Source organism: Cavia porcellus, unplaced genomic scaffold (genome assembly GCF_034190915.1).
Source record: "Cavia porcellus strain 051 isolate PalLab524CR breed Dunkin Hartley unplaced genomic scaffold, mCavPor4.1 scaffold_11, whole genome shotgun sequence".
NCBI lineage: Eukaryota > Metazoa > Chordata > Mammalia > Rodentia > Caviidae > Cavia > Cavia porcellus.
This window is the reverse complement of record NW_026947494.1, coordinates 68,609,004-68,636,170: the sequence shown is the minus strand read 5'-3', so window position 1 is coordinate 68,636,170 and position 27,167 is coordinate 68,609,004. Positions and strand designations below refer to the sequence as shown.

Sequence of the window (27,167 nt, the reverse complement as noted above, 5' to 3'; positions counted from 1 at the left end):
AAGCAAATTCTATATGGAAACTAGAAGAGGCACAGAGAAAATGCATGTTACGGCAAGTGAAAAATCCAATCATAGAGAGCACATGAAGATCAGGAAAATTTTTGAAATAGAGAGGTTTTGGAATACCTGTGCTTTCCCGTATCTTGCTCGTGGACTCTGAGGGTATTTGTGCACCAGTTCGTCAAATGCATTCTTTGCTTCCTCTGTTTTCCCCTGTTGGATACAATTACATAAGTAAGCCTGAGTGCCTAGCACAATGTTATTCTATGTAGTTTCTCAATAGTCACCAAATGATTCTGCCAGAAGTTTTCACACTTCTTTCTGAATCTAAAGGCTCTTACCTAATAAACCAAAACAAAACAAAAAATAAAAAAAACTTGTAGAACAAATATAAATGAACATACTAAATTTTCATAAAGAATGCCTGACAAAGATGTAAGATGAATTTATGTTAAAAATTGCATTTTCTTTCAATACATATGTTGCATTATCCCTCTCATAGTATTAATCTTAAAAAGGAGTATTTTTTTTTCTGTAAACGAACTTAAAGCATGGTAAAAAATTTGCATTCAATGCCTTTTGCCTGTACTTTTTAATAAACACTTTGCATTAGGCTGCTGTAGGAAATCATAACAGATTTGGTGGCCAAAGTAACAAATTGATTCTCTTGCAGTTGTAGAGAACATAAGTTCACAATCTATTGCTGGGGCTGGAATCAAGAGGTAAGTGAGGCTGCACATGCCCTAGAGGCAAAGGCAAGGGTCTGTGGTGAGTCTTCTCTAGTTCTAGTAGACACTGGTATTTTTTGGCCTGTAGTGCATTATTCTGGTATTTGCCTTCCTTTCTCCATCTTCTCATCACATTTCCCCTATGTGTTTGTATTCAAAAAAATTCTTTTTGAGACAGGGTTACACTATGTAGTTTGAACTTGCCATTTAGCCCAAGCTGGCTTTGGATTTGAAATAGTCCTCTTGCCTCAGCTTCCTGAGGTGTGCACCACCATACCTGGTTTGTTTTCACTTTTGTTTGTGTCAAATCTCAATTGGATTCTTTCCTATAAGAATGTGTTCAGGGTCTTCTCAGATAATCCACAAAAATGTCTCTACTGCAAGGTCTTTAACTTAATCACATCTAGAACAATCCTCTTTCCAATAAGCTTAACATTTACATACCCTAGATATTGCACCATGGATATCTTTTGGGAAGGCCCCTTTACAGCCTACCAGAGTATGCCATCTGGCTCGTAAAGATTCATGTATGTCCCACATGCAAAATATGTTCACTTTATTTCAAAATCTACAAAAGTCTCAAGTCATAGCATCCACTCAAATCTAAAACTTCATCTAAATCTTATCAACCCCAAGTTCCAAGTCTCATTATCTAAATCAGGTATGAATTATACACGTTATAGTTATGATTCACCCTAAGGTAATGTTCCTCTTCATGTATAGATTTATAAAAATAGAAAACAAGGTACCTAATTATAAAATACAACAACAGGATAAGCACTGTAAAACATTTACAGGTACTCTTATTCTTAAAAAAAGGAGGACGTTGTAATTTATTCCAAGCAACTTCAAAACTTGGCCACAGGTAGATTCCACTAACTGTCAAGATCTGGGAATAATTCCTTGTGGCTTGAGATTCTAGCCCTGTGTCCTTAGCTCTGGCTCTTGCACTCTTTTCCTTGGACTTTTGAATCCAAGGACCTGACCTTAGAGTGGTCCTTTCTCTTAATAAAAGATGGCACAGGTTTGTGGCTGCTTTGTTTTATCAGCTGTTTTGAGTGTGTGTCAGTCATCTGTCATTTTTATCTATCTTTTTTAGTCCAAGTTGGCAGTATTTCTGCTTCTCTAATATTCTAAAAACTTATGAGTCTCCTATGTATGTTACAAGAATGCACACCATTGGATAAGAAGCTGCTTCACATACTCATTCTGTATGATCTCATCTTTATTCTTGACTTTTGTTGAGTCACAGACTCACTCTCTTTGGAAACAGGTTCGCAGCCCTGTTCCTGGACTTATAGGCAGAGCACAATTTCCTAATAATGCATTTTCTACTGTTAGTTTCTTCTATATCTGATAGGCTGAGAAAATATCAAATGACATGGCCTGGTTTATTTTTTTCTTAACCGCTTTTTTCTCATTTTATATTCTTCTCATGTTTTACCATAAAACACAAAACGGAACCAGGCTGCACCTTCAACACTTCCTTGGGTATCTCCTCCTCTAAATATCCAAATTTACTGGTTTAAGTACTGCTTTCCACGTAACTTTAAAACACAATTCAGATAAGTTTCCTGCCACTGTGTAACAAAGGACACTTTCCTGTAGATTTCAATAATATATTCTTCATTTTATTCTGGGTACTTTCCACAAGGAGCTTTATTGCCTACATTTACACTCTCAATCTGTCCTTTATGATAAATGTTTTCTCTAAAGGTGAAAGGAGATTTCTCAACTTTGCTCTGTCCTCACTTCCTCCAGAGCCCTCAAGAGAAGCATCTTTAACATCTATGTTCCTACTAACATCTTAAGATAATTTAGAATTTTCCTACCATTTGGTTCAACATTCTTCTAATCTCTTTTCTTTTCCCAATTCCAAACCCACTTCTACACTTTCAGGTATTGCTGTATTCCACAGCCCAGTACCAAAATCTGCATTAGTTCCCTAGGGATGCTGTACCAGATTGTCACAAACTTGGTAGCATAAACAAGAGAAACTTGTTCCCTCACTATTCTGAGGAACAGATGTACAGACTTAGTTTCTCCGGGCTGAAATTAAGATGTTGACAAGCCCATGCTCTTTCTAAAAGTCCTGGCCTTTTGCCAATATTTACTGATTTATAGCTGTAATACTCCAATTGCCACTTCTTTCTTCATGTTGAGTTATGAACACCTTATTGTTGGGTGACACCTTCTGTTTGTTTGAATCAAGTTTCCCTCTATTCTGTCTTTTTTTCAACACTAGCTAATATATTGCTTGTTGTTATCTTAGAAGTAGTTGTTCAGGTTACATGATCTAGGCATAAAAAATGATTAAAAAAATCAAAACAGTGACAGCACAAACTGTGGCTGAAAATGTCCCTGTGTAAAATGTTCATGTACTAATCCTGGAGCCTATAAATGTCATATTATTTAGGAAAAGGTTCTTTGCAAATAACATTAAAACTTTGAGTTGAAATTTTCCTGAATTTTCCATTTGTGCCGTAAATGCAATCATGTTACTATAGTCCCTCTATTCTCTTATTTTTCAAGAAAAGATTGCATTTATGGTATAAAAATTCAGGATAATTTCAACTCAAGATTTTAATATTATTTGCAAAGAACCTTTCCACAAATAATGTAACTTTATAGGCTCCAGGATTAGTACATGAACATTTTACACAGGGGCATTTTCAGTCTACTATGTATCTTACACATTTAAATTGCCAATATTGAAGCTACTTTTGTGAGCACTACATGTACTACTGCCATATTAAAAACAGGAATAACAATACTCAAAACAAATGTGATAAAGCACATTGTTTCTCTGACACTTCATGGTTGTGAAAATAATGGAATACTTTGGCTATGTCCGAGGCATCCTTTGAATTTCCTCAGGACAGGACAGGTGGCCTTCCTAAGGGACTGTACATCCTGCTCTCAATATCAACTGCCTACAACATTAATATGCTTGCTCTTAGTCTGAAAGAATGTCATTTCTAAGAATTTTATATTCCTAGTTCCTAGTACTCTTTTGCACTTCTCATTTAAAGTGACACAATGCTTATAAATAATTACCAAAGATTAACTGTTCTCCAACTTAGCTTATTTAGGAATGAGACAGTTCACTGGAGAAGTTGTGCTTGGGGCACAGATTTCGTTTGGCTTAAGGCCAGTAGGTGGGGCTAAAGGACATTATGACATGGTCACGTAGATATATTACAGAATCTACTGGCAGGATGGTAGGAAGTTTGCATTCATCAGTGTATCCTTTACCAAGATCATAAAAGAATACTTTTCTCTGTATTTGGTGTAGTCAGCAATGCTGATGAAGTATAATCTTTCAGTCTGCTTTTATTTCCTTTGTTCTGCCTAAAGAAAGTTCAGGAGGCATCATTGCTAGTATGATTTAAAGTCTGTAGTACGAAATGAACATTTATATGTTCACTTTACTTTGACTTTGTTATATTTTTCCTACTTTTTCTTTTTTCATGTTCATTTATAATAAAACAATAGTAAATGATTGCAAGAAATAAATGTACTCCATTATATCATTTCAAAACCTTCTGGAGTAGAGAGAAACTTTAGAAAATAATAATATATAAAAAATTAAAATATGGTCTATATTTTTGGATAAAAAAAGGTGATCATGTACTTTTCCATAGTTCAGTACTGGAACCTGTTATGTGAAATGAGGCTACAGTGGCTGTCTTGGACCTGTCTTGGCCTGGTCTTCAGTTAGTTATACCAGTGCACTAAATTGCATCCTTTGAAAGTAGTAACTACAAAAATGAATTTTTAAAAAGACATAATTATACTGTTGATTTAGTCAGTATTACAACTCATGGGTGTATCAGAAGAAAGAGTTGCATTTATGGCTATTTATTTATCCTGTTATACATTCACAGTCCTCATAGAGGAAATCATCATAATTTCTCCATATGAAGTGGACAGTACCCATGGATGGATCTAGTACCTTTATGTCCAACTGATTTATGTGCCCTTTGATAACAAGGTCCTTCTTTACATTTATTAGAACTACATAAAAATCCTTATCCAGAGCTGTTCACTTGTGTTTTATTCCAAAAGTTCCCTGTGAAACTGGTATTTTACATTTTCTCATAAATGGCATTTAGTCCAGAAAAAAGTGCAAGATTCTAAAGGGGGAGAAAGAAAAGGATGATTCTTGCTCTATTTCTATTCAGAAATGCATATTTACCACAAATAGTGGATGATTTAACTTCATAAAGTTTAGTAAGATAGCTTCCGGGAGAACATGGCGGACAGATAACAGCAACTACCGGAGGCTCTCTGAAAGACTCGGCTCAGAAGCCAGGAATGGTGCGGACTAAGGAGACATAAGCAGGTGGAGATATGCTCTGCTGACTCAGGAACGAACTGGGCTGAGAGAAACCAACTTGGAATGCAGTCCTGGTGCTAAAACATGAAGAGAAAAGCCTCGGTGTGGAGGCTGGACCCCGCGCCATTGTAAGCCGCGATTTGGGTTTCCCGCCGCGTGGCGGCTGGCTGCCTCTACAGTGGCTCGGCAAGGAGAGAGACACACAGAAGCTCTGAGAACGGCAATCTGCGAACGGCAGGGAGGCGTGCACTGACTTGTGGTGAGGTGAGTGAGAGAAACTGACACTCTACCACAGTTTGACTCCAGCAGAGGACTTTCTGGGCCCAAGCAGTCCTGCGGGAGCAGGGCGCTGTGGCGACTCCAGCCACACATCCCCCTCTCGGGTGGGATTGGTGAAAAGTGCCTGGCCTGCGTGACCCTGCCGGCGGACCTGGTAGACTGTCCCAACCCAGATCCCAGAGCCTGACGGTGGCCGGGAGGGGAGACGCGTAGGCTGCCTGGTCCGTAACTTCCTGGTGCGCAGCGGTGAGCGGGAACACCTAACTGGCGCAATTCGATCAGGCTGTGGCTGACTGGGAGAGAAGCTGGGCCTCTTATATAAGCTTGCATATATAAGGAACAGAGAAGAAGAGGCAGCATGGGAAAAGGCAGCAACAAGAAAGGCTCCTCGGCCCCCAATTCTGAGAAACAGGCAATAGCAGACACCGCACCAATATACATAAGGCACCATATAGAGAGCCTCATAGACCAATTCAGGAATGAAGTTATCAACGACCTGAAGCTAGAAGTAGGCAGAATAGTTAGAGAAATGCTAAGTACCACCCAAGAAAAAACAGGTGGTGGAATGGAAGAACAGAAAAAAAGGGGAGAATTGTTTGATGGAGAAAACAGAGAAAGCATAGAATACGTGAAGCAGGTTCAAAGGCACTACCAAGATACTAAGAAGTCTATAGAAGACTGGCATAACAGCTTGAAAGAAACTAAGGACAGACTATCTGAACTGAAGGGCAGACTTGTAATATGGGAGAATGAAATGAAAAACTTCTTAAAAATAACAAAGAAACAAACAGCAATAATACAAAGACAAGAAGATGATAAGAGGATCCATAACTTAAGGATTAAGAACATAAAAGAAGAAGTAGGGACACAAACAAGTGAACTACAAAAGCTACTCACAGAAATAATCCAGGAGAATTTTCCTAATTTAGCAAAAGGTAAAGATACTCAGATATATGAGGCATACAGGACCCCAGCCACCTACAACCCAAACAGAGCAACACCCAGGCATATAATAATAAAAGTTCCAGAAATTCAATACAAGAACAGAATATTAAAAGCTGTAAGAGACAAGAAACAGACCACTTACAAGGGAACACCCATCAGAATTACAGCAGATTTCTCGGCACAAACCATCAAATCACGAAGAGCGTGGGGGGAAATAATTCAAGCTTTGAAAGATAATAATCTCCAGCCAAGATTGAGATATCCTGCACAACTGTCCCTGGAAATTGATGGAAAAACAAGGTGCTTCCAGGATAAAGAGGAACTGGGGGAATTTGCAACCACCAATTCAACTCTAAAGAGAGTTTTGCAGGATATTCTAAAAAAAGAAAAATACAAAGAATCCAGAAATAATAGCAGAGAGGCCACAATGAATGGAGCAGAGAACAAAATGAAGAAGACAAACTGACAGCTACTGACAGAAAAAGAGCTCAACAGAAATGAGGCAGAGAAGACTGGATGATAGGAACAGCTATTTTGGAGAAAATGACATCTTAATAGGTAATACTGATTTAGTATCATCTTGTTTTGAAGTCTCATCTAGCTTTTGTCCTTCTGTCTCCAATGGTCTAAATAGGCTGTATCTTATTGGATTTTATTATGTACGATAGTATAAGCAAAAACCTTTTAAAGACAAGGAGATTATACAGAGACCATTGTTCATTTTCTGTTAGTCGATTCTAAATACTCTGTAATGCTGTCATTCTCTTGAATGGTTTTACATTGTTTTGATATACTTAATGCTACAGTATACGAAGTTGTACTCAAGGATTTCAAAGAAAGAGACAATATGGTAACTACTTTTAGGTTAGGATTATCTGGTGGTGAAACACTATTCTGCTTAAATGGTTATGTTTTGATCTGCGCTGTTTCATTGTTATGCCCTCTTTTATCTCAATCTCCACTCCATTATTTACTTTTTTATCTTTATCCTTTTAATTAAAGGAAAAAAATAGCAGGATATATTATAGTAACCCACTTTGACTTTTCGTTACCTTGATTTAAAGCCCTGTATTAGTCTCACCATCTGGTTTTTAACTGATGTTCCCCTATTCTGTTTTGCTGGATAGTATCAGGTTCGAAAGTTTAGGCATCAGCTGTAAAGATAATGAGATTCATTATGACGCCCATTCTTGTTGACTTTTATCTACTTTTGAAGACCTACAATGTCTCCAATGTTTTGGTTTTGTTGGTTTCGTTCTTTACTGTTTTGTTCAATTTTATTATAACTGATGATATAGGCAATTCTATTAGAGATAGCGGGAGGCATTATGGTAACCATTGTTGATCACCTTGTATTATGTTTTTACATTATCTATTATGTCCACCCTTTTGACTTGACCGAGTCTGTTCTCTTATGTCACATTTGGTTTTACTCTCTTCCAAAAAAGTAATAAGAACCGTGGGAGCAATGAAACCCAAAATGTGTAATAGTCATGGTACAAAAGAGAGGAAAAGAAAGTGCTCCAAACTATATAACTGCATGTATATTTAAGTGTATAAGATAGAAAATGATATCACAGAGTTTTATTGGATCAATGAACAGAACTGTTTGCAGTATCATTGATGGAATGTCCACTTTACAAGCTTTAATTTTGTGACTTGAACAATTATTTCTAAGATGACAATATGTAATCCATTAACTAGTGATTTCCTACTGTTCATTTTTTTTCTGTAAATCTGTATAACTTGTACCCTTTCCCTGCTTTTTTTTTTCTTTTCTCCTTAAATAAAATTAAAAAAAAAGTTTAGTAAGATAGGCTAGAAATGTTTCAGTCTGGTTAAAGTTAGGGGAAGTGAATAATGACTTTGCTATAATACTCATTGGAGTTATTACATTTTTACTAACTACTGAGCAAAGTAAGCCAAACCTTGGCTTCAGAACATTATCTTGTGTTATTTGTAAAGGTCTTTATGCTTACTGGTTCACTTCCAATAATATTTGGAAGTTCATTTTGTTATTGTTTTAGTCACTTTCTTTGTCACCAAGACAAGTATATAATGCTCACAACTCAAAGGACAGTTTTATATGGGCTCACAAGTACAGTCCATGGTTGGCTGGCTCCAATGCAGACATGGCAAGCCAGAGGGGCACAATGAAGGGAACCTGCTCACATTATAGTAGCCAGGAAGCAGAGAGAAAAGTGAGGGGTCAGGGACAAAGAGATGCTCTTCCAGGTCATGTCCCCAGGGACCTGCCTTCCACACAAGCCACAACTCCCACGGCACACTCAGCTTCTGAACACATCGGTGAATGAGTACTGCACCCCATAATCCAATCACCTTGCAAAAGTTACACTTCTAAGTACATGAGGCTTTGGGAAGACATTCCAGAGCTAAACTACAACAATTATATTTACCTATCTTATGCCCTCCTTTCTCTTTTAAGCTAATGGCTACTGGGTTAAAAAAAATACAAGAAAACTAATGAGCATTTACACAGTTCAAATTTAAGTCCAATGTAAAGAAAGAGAAATATTCATGAAAAAGAAGTATAGGATTAATTAAAGATTTTAACTATCATCGTATTTTGGGGTCTGATAATTTGGGAGTCTGAATATGAACAAATTAAAAGAACATTCAATTTCAATTTATTGTCAAGTTATTCTTATCAAAAAAGGAATGTCTATAAAGGAATGCAGATATTTCAAATCACAGGAGGGAGACCAAGATGGCAGAGCAGTAAGTGACACAGAAAGAGCCTCTCAGAGAGTCACCATCCAGATGCTGGACTAAAGCAATATGAGGAAAACAGGAAGTACAGAAGTGGTTCCTCTGGACCCAGGAAGGATTTGAGGCACTAATTGAAGCCCACGGAGAGAGTAAAGAGAGGAACTTCAATGAAGAAGAAAGAAGTAGCCAGTAGCATCTTTGCCCTGAGTCGGGACTCACTGTGGGAGAGAAACTGTTCAAATCTGCACACAGTGATGATGACAGCTGGTGACTCCAGAGGCTCCCATAGAGAGATACAGCAGTATAGGAGAGCAGAGGATGTGAAGGACTGCACTGGATGGTGATGAGGGCTGTGGGCTCAGTCCTCCCTGGGAGAGAGCAGTTAGTTTAGAACCATCTTGGAGATGGGCTGGCTGAGATCAGAAATGAGAGATGGTGCTAGCTCCATCCAGTGGATCCCTCTGGGTTCAGGCCCACAGAAGGGGTACTGACAGCTGCATGCCAAATGAACCTGGTCTCAGCCAGAAAGTGCAAGTTTACAGAGATTATCCACTGTCCCACTTAAAACCGACTGCTGCCTTCCTGGGACAGATTGGCATGGATTGGGACACTGTCTCCAAAGGTTGTCTACTAGTGACAGCAGAGAAAAGCCTAAAAGTGGATTTTTTTCCCACTCTCATTTGCTTTTTGCTGTGGTGATAGTCAGTTTGTTTTCATTTTGTGCTTGTTTTTGCTTTTTTTTCCTTCATTGTTTGATCTTGTTTTTATATGAATGTGAATGTGGTTTCTAGCATCTTTGTGGTTATGGTTCTGTTCTTTTTATCTTTTTCTTCTCTCTTTCCCTCCAGTCTGCTGCAACTTGTTTCCCAGAGTTAGCATGATTCCCCTTTGTCCTCTATACTTATTTTTCTCTTCTTCTAATTCTCTATTTTCTCCTTAACTCATTTTAAATTTTAATCCCTGAGGCCAAAAATGACATACTAAGGATGTGTATACTGCATATAATTTTCTGTTTTGTTTTAGATTTTGTTATATAACCACAAATCTAGTTCATATGATTAAAACTGGCAAATTAATGGTTAGTTTGATTGCTCATTTTTTAGGCTGTGTTTGATGCTGCAAAAGTGCCGTAATTGTCCTAAACAACTATTCTCACTGTTACTTCATGATTCACATTGATTAAGGGTCACAGAAAAGACTGTGGTAAAGTGCCAAAGAACTGGGCCAAAGAAGCAGAAACGTCTCATCTTGCAAACTCAAAACCAGTTACACCTGGGAAATACCTCAGTGTATTTACATTAGTCATTACCTAAGGGTCCTAAGGCAATCCACCATAGGCAATTTATAAGCATCACCCCAGAAATTAAACTAAATAAAGAAAAGAAAACAAGACAACACTTCAACAAAATGCAATGTCAGACATCCAAGTTCATCAAAGGCAAACCCAGAAGGCAATCTTGTGGGACAATCCAAAAGCCTCCCACCCTAACCTCTCTGAAGTAGCAACAAAGCAACTTAATGAGAATCTGGAGAAAAATCAAATCATAAACAATCTCTCAGACAACTACAGAAATGGTGTCCATAATAAAGACCATGTTTAGTGATGCTAGAGCAGATACAGACCAAAAAAAAAAAGGACCAATTTAAGAAAATTATGGAAGCCATAATTTTCAGAATAGGAGAGAAATGGAATCCATAAAGGAGATTCATGCAGATATACAGAAGAATAAAAATTTCACTGAAGTTATTCAGAGGAGATTAAGCCATGTGAGGACAGGATCTCAGATATAGAAGGCAGCCTAGCATTTAGCGACCATGAATAGAATGATATCTCAAAAATAGCAGAGCACCATAAGAAATCAATCAAGCAGCTGCTGGATGAGACAAAGAAGAATAACTTAAAATTGATTGCAGTAAAAAAAGGAGGATATATCACAAATGATATTACAAAAACTGTTCACAAATGTCATGGTTGAAAATTTACCTGGTAGAGAGAAAGTTTGACATACAGATAAATGAGGCATATAGCACTCCAATTAGCCCCAACTGAAAATAAACTACAGCCAGTCAGATCATAGTCAAGATTCCAGAAATTAAAAACAATAATAGAATTTTAAAATCTGTTAGGGAAAGAAACAAATCATCTATAAAGGAAAGCCCATCAGAATCATAGCTGACTTCTCAGCACAAACTCTCAAGTCCAGAATATCTTGGAGTTAAGTATTTCAAGTTCTAAAGGATAACATACTTCAACACAGATTGATGTACCTTACAAAACTATCTTTTAAAACTGACAGAGAAATAAGATACTTCTGACAAAGAACATCTCAGGAAATTTATGATCACCAAACCAGCACTCTAAAATGTTCTGAAGGACATTCTAGAGATAGATAACAAGGAGTAAACTCCCCAACAGAAAGAACCCTCCAAACAAGGGAAAAAATTAAAAAGAGAGAGAGGAAAAAAATATGGGGAGCCTACAACAGGAAAATAACATGATGAGGACAAGTCATTACATATCAGTTATAACCATTCATCCTAATGGTCTCAATTCACCAATCAAAAGACACAATGAATCAAGAACAAAGGTCCAACAATATGCTGCATATAAGAAACACATTTAATTCAAAAAGAAATTTACAGACCAAAGGTCAAAGGATGGAAAACAATACTATATGTGACCAGAACCCAGAGAAAAAGTAGGGGGAACTATTCTATTTGCAGACAAAGTGGATTTCAAGTAAAAACTGATTAACAGACATAAAGAAGGCCACTAGATCATCAAAAAGGGAACAATCCAACAGGAAGAGATAACAATCATAAATGTATATGCAACAAATATCAGTGCACCCAAGTATATAAAACAAATACTAATGGACATGAAAAATCAAATAAGCACTTACACAATTGTATTGAGGGATCTAAACACACTACTGTCACAAAGAGACAGATCAACTGGACAAAAAAATCAACAATGAAATATTTCAACTGAACCAAACTTTTGAACAAATAGACTTAGTAGATGTCTGTAGAGTGTTCCACCCCACAACATCAGAATACACATTCTTCTCAGCTACATAGAGAATGTTCTCCAAAACTGACTATGTAGTAGCTCATAAAACATGCTTAAGTAAATGAAAAAGAATTAAAATTATTCCATGCATATTATCAGACCATAGTTCAATGAAATTGGGAAATCATGGCAAAAGAAAAGCACAAGAACTTCAAAAAATGGAAATTAAATAACAACCACCTGAACAACTACAGAAAGGGTGTTCAAAAATAAAGACCAGGTTTAGTGATGCTACAGAAGATACAGACAAAACAAAAGGGCCAATTTAAGAAAATTCTGGAAGCCCATAATTTTCAGAATAGGAAAGAAATGGAATCCATAAAGGAGAACAATGAATAATCAAATGGGTCACAGATGAAATTAAAGAAGCAATTGTACAGGTTTTAACAGTTGAGTGATAATAAAAATACAACATACTGAAACTTATGAAAGCAGTCTTAAGAGGGAAATTTATAGTAGTAAACAACCATATCAGGAAACAAAGCAAGTGCTTTTATACAACTTAATAGTGAACCTCAAACTTCTAGTGAAAGAAGAATAGATTAAGCCCAACACTTGCATGCAAGGATAAATTGTAAATATCAGAGCAGAAATTAATGTATTACAGATGAAAAATCAATACAAAGAATCAATAAATCAAAAAGTTGGTTCTTTGAAAGATTAAATAAAATTGACAAACCCTTATCCAACTTACCAAACTATTAAAGACTCAAATTTATGCAATTAGGAATGAAACCGGTGAAATTATAACAGACCTTGGAGAAATCCAGAAGATCATCTATAACTACTTTGAAAACTTGTATTCTAAATTCACCAATGGAGCTGAATGCAAAGTCAGTACTCAAAAACCAATAGCACTCCTATATACTAGCAACAAAATTATTGAGAGAGAAATAAGAGAAGCTACAACCTTCACACTAGCATTGAAAAAAATGAAATACCTAGGACTTAATCTCAGGAAAGAAGTAAAAGATCTATATAGAAGTAAAAGAAGAGATCTGGAGTGCCCTCATCAGCCTCTCTGCGTGTCTGGAGGACTCTGGATATCTCCGCCCAGACTGTTGGAGTCCCCCCAGGCTTCCAGGTGCAGTGAAGGGGAGAGGTGGGTTTGAGGCTTCCACATCAGCCTCCCCATTCCGGTTGCACTTGGAGAACTGCTGAGCTCCCGACAGGTGGGCGGGCCCACACTATCAGCCGAGCCCAGCCTGTTTTGCTGCCGCGCCTGGCCATCGGTGTGCAGAGGAGGAGCTGGGCAGATCTGGGGTGCCCTCATCGGCCTCTCTGCGTGTCTGGAGGACTCTGGATATCTCTGCAAGCAGGGAGGGACCACAGGTTCCTGAGGCAACTCAGCCTGTAGGGAGTACCCTAACCTGGCTGCGATTGAAGAACTGTGGAGCTTCCAAGGGGCAGGTGGGCGCACAGTGTCCCTGAGGCCCAACTTGTCTGGAACTGCGGAGTTCTGAGCAGGCAGAGGAGGGCCACTGGTTCTGTAGGCCCAATGGCTTGGGGTAGAGTGGTGCCAGAGTCTCAGTAGCTGCAAACATAGAAGGGGATTTTCAACAGATCCTGAGGAAGCTTTCAAATAACACTTGAAACACAGAAATATAGGAAAATGACAAAATGAAAGACCAAATTACAACCTCAAACCTCCAGCCCATCTCAAGAAACCCTAGGAGAGATGTATATAGAAGAAAATATATCCCATCCACCTCATTTTTCGGACACAATAGCTACTGAAATTGACAAGCAACTCCAGGAAGCTTTAAAGAAATTCAAACTCAAAATAATCTCCCAGGTAAAAGAAGAAATGATAAAAGAAATGAAAGAGATTCTAAATATATCTAAAGAAAACACAGATAAAAAATTGGAGGAACTAAACAAAAAGATAGAATCCCTAGACGAGCAATATAAGAAACAAACAGAATACATAATGCAGATGCACAGAGATATACAGGAAATAAAAAACTCCACTGAAAGTTGTAAAAACCACCTCAATGAAAGTGAAGATAGAATTTCAGACCCTGAAGACAGGATTGCAGCTAGTGAACAGGAAAGGAAAGATCTTTTGAAAATAACAAGGAATCAGGAAACAACAATTCAACAGCTGCAAGACGATGCAAAGAAGAATAACATAAGAATGATAGGGATTAATGAAAGAGAGGGAGACAACATGAAGGATGTCAAGAGGATATTTAGAGAAGTAATAGCTGAAAATTTCCCAAGCATGAGATCAGAAACTGACATCAGGATCAGTGAAGCATATAGAACTCCAAATAGTCATAACCAAAATAAAACTACACCCAGACATATAATAATCACCATCCCAGAAATCCAACACAAGAATAGATTATTAAAAGCTATCAGAGAGAAAAGACAGATCACTTATAAAGGAAAACCTATCAGAATCACAGCAGACTTCTCAGCACAAACGATAAAGTCAAGAAGAGCATGGAGTGAAATATTCCAGATCCTAAAGCAAAATGATTTCCAACCAAGACTGATATATCCTGCAAAACTATCATTCAAAATAGATGGTGAAATACGATACTTCCATGACAAAGAACAGCTGAAGAACTTCATGAACACCAAACCAACCCTGCAAAAAATATTGAAAGACAGTTTAGATACACAACGGAAAAAACCACTAAGCAAAGCAAATAATTAAACAGAACAGAAAGATAAAGATGCAACAGCAGAGAGATAACATTCCTCCAATTAACCAGCATTTAACAGTAATAACCATTAATGTAAATGGTCTCAATGCACCAATCAAAAGAAACAGACTAGCAGAATGGATTAAGAAACAAAATCCAACCAAATGCTGTTTACAGGAAACCCATCTAACACAGAAGGATACTCACAGACTGAAAGTCAAAGGATGGAAAACAATTCTTCATGCAGCAGGAATCCAAGAAAAGGCAGGAGTCGCCATTCTGTTTGCAGACAACGAGAACTTTAAACCAACAATGACCATAAAGGACAAGGAAGGTCACTACATATTCATAAGGGGAAAACTCCAAGAGGAAGAGATAACTATCTTAAACATATACGCACCAAATTCCAGAGCACCCAGTTATATAAAACAATTATTAACAGAAATGAAAACTCAAACTATCAGTAACACAGTTGTAACAGGAGACCTTAATACGCCATTGACACCAAGGGACAGATCAACCAGACAGAAAATGAGCAAAGATATAACAGAACTGAATCACACCTGTGAACAAATGGGTTTGATAGACATATACAGAATGTTCCACCCAACAACATCAGAATACACATTCTTCTCAGCAGTACATGGATCATTTTCTAAAATAGACCATATATTAGCTCACAGAACATATTTAAGCAAATGCAAAAGAGTTGAAATCATCCCTTGCATGTTATCGGATCATAGCACTCTGAAATTAGAAATTAATGATAAAAGATACTGCAAAAATTCCGCAAACACATGGAAACTGAATAACACACTCTTGAGCAATCAGTGGGTCACAGAAGAAATTAAAGAAGAAATTAAACAATACCTAAAAGAAAATGAAAATGCAGATACAAATTACCGGAATCTGTGGGATGCAATGAAAGCCGTCCTGAGAGGAAAATTTATTGCACTGAGTTCCCACATCAGGAAAACAGAACAAATACAAATAAATAACTTGATGCTACACCTCAAACAGCTAGAAAAAGAAGAGCAAGTCAAGCCCAAAGCCAAAAGAAGAGAGGAAATTATAAAAATCAGAGCAGAAATCAATGCAACAGAGACTAAGAAAACAATCCAAAGAATCAATGAATCAAAGAGTTGCTTCTTTGAAAGAATAAATAAAATCGATAAGCCCCTAGCCAACCTTATTTAAAAAAAGGAAGAAAAAGCTCAAATTCATGCAATAAGAAATGAAAAAGGAGAAATCACTACAGGCCCAATAGAAATAGAGAAGATCATCAACACCTATTTTGAAAACCTCTACTCTCAAAAGTTTGATAACACAGAAGAAATAGACAGATTCTTAGAAGCATATGAAGTACCAAAGCTAGATCAAGAGGATGTAAAACTCGTGAATAACCCAATCTCTGCTAATAAAATTGAAAATGTAATCAAGTCCTTACCCTCCAAGAAGAGCCCAGGCCCAGATGGATTCACTGCAGAATTCTACAAGAAATACAAAGAAGACCTAATGCCGACACTCCTCAAACTATTCAATGAAATTGAAAGGGAAGCAATCCTTCCTAAGTCATTCTTGGAAGCAAATATTACTCTAGTACCAAAACCTGAGAAAGACCCAACTATAAAAGAGAACTATAGACTGATCTCCCTAATGAACACAGATGCAAAAATCCTCAATAAAATATTGGCAAATAGTATGCAGCAAATCATCAAGAAGATTATACACCATGACCAAGTGGGATTCATCCCAGGAATGCAAGGATGGTTCAACATACATAAATCAATAAATGTAATCCACCATATCAATAAAGCCAAAAATAAGAATCACATGATCATTTCTATAGATGTAGAAAAAGCCTTCGATAAGGTCCAACACTTATTCATGATAAGAACTTTACAGAAAATTGGAATAAATGGTCTTTACCTCAATATAATAAAGGCAATTTATGACAAACCAACAGCCAGTATCATACTAAATGGCCAAAAATTGAAAGCCTTTACTTTAAAGTCAGGCACAAGACAAGGATGTCCTTTATCACCACTCCTATTTAATATAGTACTGGAAGTACTAGCCAGAGCAATTAGGCAAGAGAGAGAAATAAAAGGGGTAAAGATAGGAAAAGAAGAAATTAAATTATCATTGTTTGCAGATGACATGATACTCTACATAGAAGACCCCCTAAACTCCATTGAAAGACTCTTAGATACAATAAATAAATTCAGTAATGTGGCTGGATACAAAATCAATACTCAGAAATCAATAGCATTCCTATACACGAACAACAAAATCACAGAGAGGGAAATAAGAGAAACTGGACTATTCACATTAGCAACCAAAAAAATTAAATATTTAGGAATTACTCTTAGGAAAGCAGTGAAAGACTTATACAGTGAAAATTATAATACACTGAAAAAGGAAATTGAAGATGATCTCAGAAAATGGAAAGACATCCCTTGCTCATGGATAGGAAGAACAAACATTGTGAAGATGGCCATTCTCCCAAAACTCTTATACAGATTCAATGCAATCCCAATAGAAATACCATCAACATACCTTATAGATCTAGAGAAATGACTCCTAAATTTCATCTGGAACCAGAAGAGACCTAGAATCGCAAAGGCAATTCTAAGCAGCAAAGACAAAGCAGGAGGCATCACAATCCCTGACTTGAAGTTATACTACAAAGCAACAGTAGTAAAATCAACATGGTATTGGAATCAAAACAGAACCGAAGATCAATGGAATAGATTAGAAGATACAACCACAACTACAAACACACTCAACCACCTTATCTTTGATAAAGGAGCCAAGCAGGTTCACTGGAAGAACGACAGTCTCTTTAATAAATGATGCTGGAAAAACTGACTCTCCATTCGCCGAAAACTAAAGCTAGACCCATGTCTATCACCATGTACTAAATTAAAATCTAAATGGGTCAAAGATCTGAATATTAAAACAGAAACACTAAATCTATTGGAAGACAAATTAGGTAGAAACCTTGGAGACATAGCAGTAGGTAAAGAATTCATGAACAGGACTCAAACCGCACAGGAAATACTTCCCAGAATCAACTGGGACCATTTCTTATTAAAAAGTTTCTGCATGTCAAAAGAAATCTCCAGCATAGTGAAAAGAAAACCCACAAACTGGGAAAAGATTTTAGTGAACTCTCTCTCAGACAAGGGCCTCTTGTCTAAAACATATAAAGAATTAAAAAAACTCAGACCTCCAAAATTCAAAGATCCAATCCAAAAATGGGCATCTGAGATGAATACGCATTTCTCAGATGAAGAAATGCAAATGGCAAATAAATACATGAAAAAATGCTCATCGTCATTGGTCATTAGAGAAATGCAAATTAAAACCACACTGAGATACCATCTCACTCCTGAAAGAATGGCCAGGATCAAGAAAACCAGCAACAAATGCTGGAGAGGCTGTGGGGAAAAAGGAACTCTCCTGCACTGTTGGTGGGAGTGTAGACTGGTACAGCCTTTGTGGAGGTCTGTCTGGAGATTTCTCAAAAAGTTGGGATTGGAAATCCCATTTATTCCAGCTATTCTACTTCTAGGCATATTCCCAGAAGAACTGAAAGCATCATACCACAGTGATATATGTGCACCTATGTTTATAGCAGCACAATTTGTAATCGCCAGATCTTGGAAACAACCCAAGTGTCCATCAACTGAGGAATGGATAAAAAAGTTGTGGTATTTCTATACAATGGAGTATTATTCAGCTATAAAGAAGGATCACATTGAGATATTTATCAATAAATGGGCGCAGCTTGAGACCATACTCATAAGTGAAATAAATCAATCTCGCATGTGTGAATACCGAATAGTTTCCCTAATGTAAGTAATGATTCAAATATATAAAAATATGTGGTAATCATGATTCCCCATTATGTGGCCTTGAAGCCTTATAAAGTTTTCACTCATTAATTAGAAAGGCTTTATTCTGGGCTTCTTGATATGGAAATATTTGAAGCTAGAGTGTATGAAGTTTTATCCAAATATTTCAAGGAAAAAGACAGACACTATGGTGACTACTATTGGGTCGGGTTGTATGGTGGTGAAGTACTAGGTTGCTGAAGCAGTCATGCTTTGACCTCTATTGTTGTATTGTTATGTCTTGTTTTATCTCAATCTCCCCCTTATTCTTTTAAAAAAAATTATTTAGTGATTTCTTATGTTTGTCTCAATTAAGGGAAAAAATTTAAAAAATTAGGATATATAAATAGTGACTCTTTTTGATTTCCTATTGACTTGTTTTGAAGTCCTGCAATATTCCCACGATCTTGTTTTGACTGATTAGACTCTGTTTCGTTCTGTATGATAGTGTCAAGTTTGAGGATATAGGCAACTACTTTGAAGGCAATAGGATTCACTAAGATGCCAATTCTGGTTTGACTATTGTCTTCTTTGGAAGTCCTGTAATGTTCACAATGCCTAAGTTTTATTGGTCTTGTTCTCTACTGTTTTGTCCAACTTTATAATATCTAATGAGATAGACAATTCTTTTTAAGGAAACAAGAGACAACGTTGATAACCATTGTTGATAACCTTGTACTCTGTTCTACACCATGTGCTATGTCTATCCTTGGTTTTGACTAACAGCTTTGTTTTGCCATGTTTGACTGTATTCTCTCCCCCCTAAAAAAAGTAATGAGCACTAAGGAGTAGTAAAATCCAAAATGTGTGAGTTTTGTTGTAGAAAAGAGAGGGAAAAAAAAAAAAGAGATCTAACAGATATAACAGCAAGTGTGTTTAGGGGTGTTAAATACCTGACTATATCAATGTTTTTGGATCATTGAACACAGCTGTTTGCAGTATCCCTGTTTGAATGTCCACCTTGTAGTCTTTGATACTGTGATTTGAGCAAATGTTTTCGGGATGATAATATGTGGTCTATTGGCGGGTGATTTCTTACTGTTATTTTTTTTTTGTAGTTCTGTATTATGTGTACCCTTACACCACTTTGTTTCGTTTTGTGTTTTTCTCTTTTTCCCCTTAAATAAAAAAAAAAAGAAGTAAAAGGAAAATTATAATGCCTTGAAAAAAGAAATTGAAGCAGACCTCAGAAAATAAAAAGACATTCCTTGTTCATGGACAGGAAGAATAAATATTGTAAAAATGGCCATTCTCCCAAAATTGTTACAAAGATTCAATGCAATCTCAATGAAAATACCATCAACATACCTCAAATATCTAGAGAAATCACTCCTAAAATTCATCTGCAATCAAAAGAGAACTAGAAAGCAATGGCAATTCTAAGCAGAAATGGAAAGGCAGTTGGTATCACAATCCCTGACTTGAAGCTACTACAAAGCAAGTGTAATAAAATCAACATGGTACTGGAATAAAAACAGATCTCAAGATCAATGGAATAGATCAGAAGATACAACCAACACTACCAACCCATTCAACTACCTTATTTTTGATAAAAGGGCAAATATGTTCACTGGAAGAATGACAGTCTGTTTAATAAATAATGCTGGAAAAACTGGCTCTGCATATGCTGAAAACTAAAATTAGACCCAGGCCTATCACTATGAACTAAACCAAAATCTAAATGGATCAAAGACCTGAATATTAAGACAGAAACACTAAATATGTTGAAAGACAAATTAGTAAAAATCTTGAAGACTTAGGGGTATGTAGAGAATTCAAGAACAGGAATCAAACCACACAGGAACTACTTCCCAGAATCAATAACTGGGATCATGTCTTATTAAAGTTTCTGCAAGTCAAAAGAAATCTCCGGCATAGTGAAAAGAAAACCACAAACTGGGAAAAAAAATCTTAGTGAACGTGAACTGTCCCTCAGACAAAGGACTTCTGTCTAAAACTTATAAAGAATTTAAAAAATCAGATCCCTGAAACTCAAAGACCCAATCCAAAAATGGGCATCTGAGAGGAATACACAGTTCTCAGATGAAGAAATACAAATGGAAAATAAATACATGAAAAAATGTTCATCATTATTAGTCATTAGAGAATGCAAATTAAAACCTCACTCCAGAAAGAATAGCCAGGATCAATAAAACTACCAACAACAAATGCTGGAGAGGCTGTGGGGAAAAAGGAATTCTCCTGCACTGTGGGTGGGAGTGTAGACTGGTACAACCCACTGTGGAGGTCAGACTGCAGATTACTCAAAAAGCTGGAATTGGAAGTCCCATTCAATCCAGCTATTCCACTTCTAGGCATGTTCCCAGAAGAACTGAAAACATCATACCACAGTGATATATGTGCACCCTTGTTTATAGCAGCACAATTTGTAATAGTCAGATCTTGGAAACAACCTAAGTGACCATCAACTGAGAAATTGATAAAAAAAAGTTTTGGTATTTTTACACAATGGAGTACTACTCAGCTATAAAGAATGACCACATTAAAATATTTATTTAAAAGTGGATGCAACTTGAGACCACACTCATAAGTGAAATACATCAAACTCACATGTATGAATACCGCATAGTCTCCCTAGTGTAAGAAATGGTAAGAGTACATAGATTTTATACTAATCAGATTTTGCATTACGTTGCTTTGAAGCCTTATAATGTTTTCATTCATTAGTTGAAATGGTTTTATTCTGTTTTGTTTGATTTTATTATATGTGATGGAATGAACAGCTATTTTGAAGAAAACAAGACATTATGTTAGCCACTGCTGATTTAATATTATCTTGCTTTGAAGTCCTACCATGCTTTTGTTCTTCTGTTTCCATTGTTTCTATCATGTTGTGTCCTACTGGATATTAATATGTGCGATAGTATAAGCAAAGTTTTTATGGAAAATGAGATAATATAGTAGCCATTTTTCATTTTCTGTAATTTGGTTCTAAATGCCCTGTAATATTTTCATTCTCAGGAATGGTTATATATTATGTTGTTATGTTTGATATTATCATATGTGAAGATATGCACCACTATTTTAAAGAAAGTGACATTACAATAGCTACTGTTAATATCCAGTTGTCTTGTTGAAAGTGCCGTGTTACTTACATTGTTCTGTTCTGATCTGCTTTGTTCTGTCCTGGTTTGTCTTAATCTCTTTAGAATAAAAAAGAAAACTTGTATTCTAATAAGATGGAAAGAAACAGCCAGATTCTGAAACACATACAAATTATCAAAGCTGAATCAAAAAGTTACTAAAAATTTAAATAAGCCAATATCATTCAATGAAATTAAAAATGTGATTAAAAAGCTACCAACAAAGAAAAGCTCAGATCCTGATGGATTCATTGCTGAATTCTATAACAAGTTCAAAGAAGACCTAACATCACTATTTCTTTTTTAATTTTAAGATAAAAGAGGATATAACAAAGCAGATCAGAACAGAACAATGTAAGCAACACAGTATTTCACAAGACAATCCAATATATCAGTAGCTACCATAATGTCTCTTTCCTTGAAATAGTTGAGTATACATTCATAAACAATAGTAGCAAACATAAGAAAATATTATAAAACCATTCAGGAGAATGAAAGTATTACAAGGCATTGAGAACCAAATAACAGGAAATGAACAATGGTTACTATATTATCTCATTGTCTATAAAGATTTGTTTATACTATCACACATAATAAAATCCAGTAAGATACAACATGACAGCACCAATGGAAACAGAAGAACAAAAGCATGGTAGGACTTCAAAGCAAGATGATATTAAATCAGCCTGGCTATTATAATGTTTTGTTTTCTTCAAAATAGCTGTTCATACCATCACACATAATAACATCAAACAACCCAAGATAAAACCATTCCAACTAATGAATGGAAACATTATAAGGCTTCAAAGCAATGTAATGTTGACTCATGATTATCATAAACTCTTATGTACTCTTTCCATTGCTTCACTCGGGAGACTATACGGTATTTATACATGTGGGTTTGATTTATTTTGCTTATGAGTATGGTCTCAAGTTGCGCCCATTTATTTATAAATATCTCAATGTGATCATTTTTATAGCTGAGTAGTACTCCATTGTATAAAAATACCACAACTTTTTATCCATTCCTCAGTTGATGGACACTTAGATTGTTTCCAAGATCTGGCTATTACAAATTGTGCTGCTATAAACCAGAGTGCACATTGGTATGATGCTTTCAGGTCTTTTTGGAATATGCCTAGAAATAGAATAGCTGGAACAAATGAGACTTCCAGTCCCAGCATTCTCAGAAATCTCATTGTGGTTTTAATTTGCATTTCTCTCATGACTAGTGATGATGAACATTTTTTCATGTATTCATCTGATATTTGTATTTCTTCATATGAGAACTGTGTATTCATCTCAGATACCCATTTAAAAAATTTTTTTTATTTTAAAGAGATTAAGACAAAACAGGACATAACAAATGTAAGCAACGTGAGCAATACAGCATTTCACCAGAAGATAACCCATAATTAATGGTAACTACCACAATGTCTCTTTCTTTGAAATAGTTGAGTATCACTTCATATACAATACTATCACACAATAACAAAATAGTATAAAAACATTCAAGAGAATGAGAGTATTACAGGGCATTTAGAACCAAATAGCAGAAAACAAACAATGGGTATCATATTAACTCATTTTCCATAGAAAGATTGTTTATTCTTTCACATGTAATACAATATGATAAGGTACAACATGATAGAGCCAATGAAAACAGAAGAGAAAACACATGGTAGGACTTCAGAGTAAGATGATATTATATCAGTACTGGCTATTATAATGACTTGTTTTCCTTCAAATTAGCTGTTCATACCATCAAACATAATAAAATAAAACAAACCAGGACAAACCCATTCCAACTAATGAATGTGATCATTATAAGGCTTCAAAAACAATGTAAGATGGACTCATGATTATCATAAACTCTTATGTACTCTTTCCATTGCTTCACTCGGGAGACTATACGGTATTTATACATGTGAGTTTGATTTATTTTGCTTATGAGTATGGTCTCAAGTTGCGCCCACTTATTTATAAATATCTCAATGTGATCATTTTTATACCTGAGTAATACTCCACTGTATAAAAATACCACAACTTTTTATCCATTTCTCAACTGATGGACATTTAGGTTGTTCCCAAGATCTGGCTATTACAAACTGTGCTCCTATAAACATAGGTGCACATGTATCACTATGGTATGATGTTTTCAGTATTTCTGGGAACATGCCCAGAAGTGGAATAGCTGGGCCGAATGGGACTTCCAGTATCAGCTTTTTGAGTAATCTCCAGAATGACCTTCATAGTGGTTGCACCAGTCTACACTCCCTTCAACAGTGCAGGAGAGTTCTTTTTTCCCCACAGCCTCTCTAGCATTTGTTGTTGGTAGTTTTCTTGATCATGGCTATTTTTTCTGGAGTCAGATGGAATCTCAGTGTGGTTTTAATTTGCATTTCTCTAATGACTAATAATGATGAACATTTTTTCATGTATTTATTTTCCATTTGTATTTCTTCATCTGAGAACTGTGTATTCCTCTCAGATCCCCATTTTTGAATTGGGTCTTTGAGTTTCAGGGAACTGATTTTTTAAAATTCTTTATATGTTTTAGACAGAAGTCCTTTGTCTGAGGGACAGTTCACTAAGATTTTTTCCCAGTTTGTGGGTTTTCTTTTCACTATGCTGGAGATTTCTTTTGACTTGCAGAAACTTTAATAAGACATGATCCCAGTTATTGATTCTGGAAAGTAGTTTCTGTGTGGTTTGATTCCTGTTCATGAATTCTCTACGAACCCCTATGTCTTCAAGATTTTTACTAAATGTCTTTCAACAGATTTAGTGTTTCAGTCTTAATATTCAGGTCTTTGATCCATTTAGATTTTAATTTAGTACATGGTGATAGGCATGGGTCTTGTTTTAAGTTTTCAGCATATGGAGAGCCAGTTTTTCCAACACCATTTATTAAAGAGACTGTCGTTCTTCCAGAGAATATATTTGGCCCCTTTATCAAAGATAAGGTGGTTGAGTGTGTTGGTAGTTGTGGTTGTATGTTCTAATCTATTCCATTGATCTTGAGATCTGTTTTTATTCCAGTACCATGTTGATTTTATTACACTAGCTCTGTAATATAATTTCAAGTCAAGGATTGTGATGCCTCCTGCCTTGCCTTTTTTGCTTAGAATTGCCTTTGCTCTTCTAGATCTCTTCTGGTTCCAGATGAATTTTAGGAGTGATTTCTCTAGGTCTATGAGATATGTTGATGGTATTTTCATTGGGATTGCATTGAATCTTTGTAACAATTTTGGGAGAATCACCATTTTCACAATATTTATTCTCCTTATTCATGAACAAATGATGTCTTTTCATTTTCTGAGATTATCTTCGATTTCTTTTTCAAGGTAGTATAATTTTCCCCATATAGATCTTTTACTTCTTTTGTGAAATTAATTCCTAAGTATTTCATTTTTTTGGATGTTATAGTGAAGGGTGTAGCTTCTCTTATTTCTCTCCATAATTTTGTTGTTAGTATATAGAAATGCTATTGATTTTTGAGCACCGATTGTGTATCCAGCTACACTGCTGAATTTATTATATCTAGGAGTCTTTCAATTGAGATTTGGGGGTCCTCTATGTAGAGTATCATGTCATCTGCAAATAATGACAATTTAACTTCCTCTTTTATCTTTACCCCTTTTATTTCTCTCTCTTGTCTTACTGCTCTGGCTAGTATTGCCAGTAGTATAATTGAATAGGAGCAGTAGTATAATTGAATAGGAGTATAATTGAATAGTAGTATAATTGAATAGGAGATAAGGGACATCCTTGTCTTGTGCCTGATTTTAAGGTGAAGCCCTTCAGTTTTTGGCTATTTAATATGATGTTGGCTGTTGGTTTGTCATTGATGTTGGTTTATCTTATTGAAGTAAAAGAACATGTATATCAATTTTCTGTAAGGTTCTGTAGGGTTCTTATCATGAATGAGTGTTGACCTTATCAAAAGCTTTTTCTGCATCTATAGAAATGATCATGCGATTCTTACTTTTGGCTTTATTGATATGGTGGATTGCATTTATTGAACTATGTATGTGGAACCATTCCTGCATGACTAGGATGAATCCCACTTGGTCATGATGTATAATCTTCCTGATGATTTGCTGCATCCTGTTTGACAATATTTTGTTGAGGATTTTTGCAACTGTGTTCATTTGGGAGACTGGCCTGTAGTTCTCTTTTTTAGTTGGGTCTTTCTCAGGTTTTGGTACTAGAGTTATATTTGCTTCCAGGAATGACTTTGGAAGAATTGCTTCCCTTTCGATTTCACTGAAGATTTTAAAGAGTGTTGACATCAAGTCTTCTTTGTATTTTGTGTAAAATTCCACAGTGAATCCGTCTGGACCTAGGCTCTTCTTTGTAGGTAAGCATTTAATTACATTTTTAATTTCATTAATAGAAATTGGGATATTCAGCAGTTTTACATCTTCTTGACCTAGCTTTGGTACTTTATATATTTCTAGGAATCTGTACATTTCTTCTGTATTATCGAACCTATGAGAGTAGAGGTTTTTGAAATAGATGCTGATGATCTTCTGTATTTCCACAGAGTTTGTAATGATTTTGCCTTTTTCATTTCTTATTGCATGAATTTGAGCTTTTTCTTTCTTTTTTAAAATTAGGTTGACTAGGGGCTTATCTATTTATTTATTCTTTCAAAGAACCAACTCTTTGATTCATTGATTCTTTGGATTGTTTTCTTAGTCTCTATTGCATTAATTTCTGCTCTGATTTGTATAATTTCCTCTCTTCTTCTACTTCTCAAACTTGGTAATGAAATTAAAAGAGAAGCAGTACTCTTAAATTCATTGCTGGAAGCAAGTATTACCATGATACCAAAATCAGAGAAAATTCCAAACAAAAATGAATTACAGGCCAAATTATCTAATGAACACATATGCAAAACTCTTCAATAAGATACTTGCAAACAGAATGCAACAAATCACTAAGAAGATTACTCAGCATGACCAAGTGGGACTCGAATCCTGGGATAGTTCGACATATGTAAATCAATAAATGTAACACATCATATTAACAGAGTGAAGGACAAAAATCATATGAAATCTCAATAAACGCAGAAAAAGCCTTTGAAAAAGTCCAGTACCCATTCATGATAAAAATAATGTTATGGAAAATTGGAATAGACGGTTTTTATCTCAATCAGATAAAAGCCATCTATGACAGACTAACAGTCAATATGTTACTAAATGGACAAAAACTGAAAGTTTTCACACCAAAAGCAGAAACAAGACAAGGATGTCCACTGGCACCACTCATTCTTCACAGTCCTGAAAACACTAGCCAGAAGACTGAGACAAGAGAAAGAAACAAAAGGAATAAAGACAGGAAAGGAAAATGTTAAATTACCACTATTTAACTTTTGACATGATGCTCTGCATAGAAGACCCCAAAAAGT

The 27,167-nt window shown here is 35.9% G+C and overlaps 1 protein-coding gene across 15 annotated transcripts in view; it reads right to left on the bottom strand.

Annotated features, from left to right (window-relative positions):
- Positions 1–27,167, bottom strand: part of Asph (aspartate beta-hydroxylase) — a 288,087-nt gene that overhangs the window by 88,991 nt on the left and 171,929 nt on the right. For all 15 annotated transcript variants that reach the window (XM_063258447.1, XM_063258446.1, XM_063258435.1 and 12 more), the window contains one exon: positions 127–213. In XM_063258447.1, the coding sequence (XP_063114517.1) occupies positions 127–213 (87 nt within the window). The remainder of the gene's footprint in view (positions 1–126; positions 214–27,167) is intronic.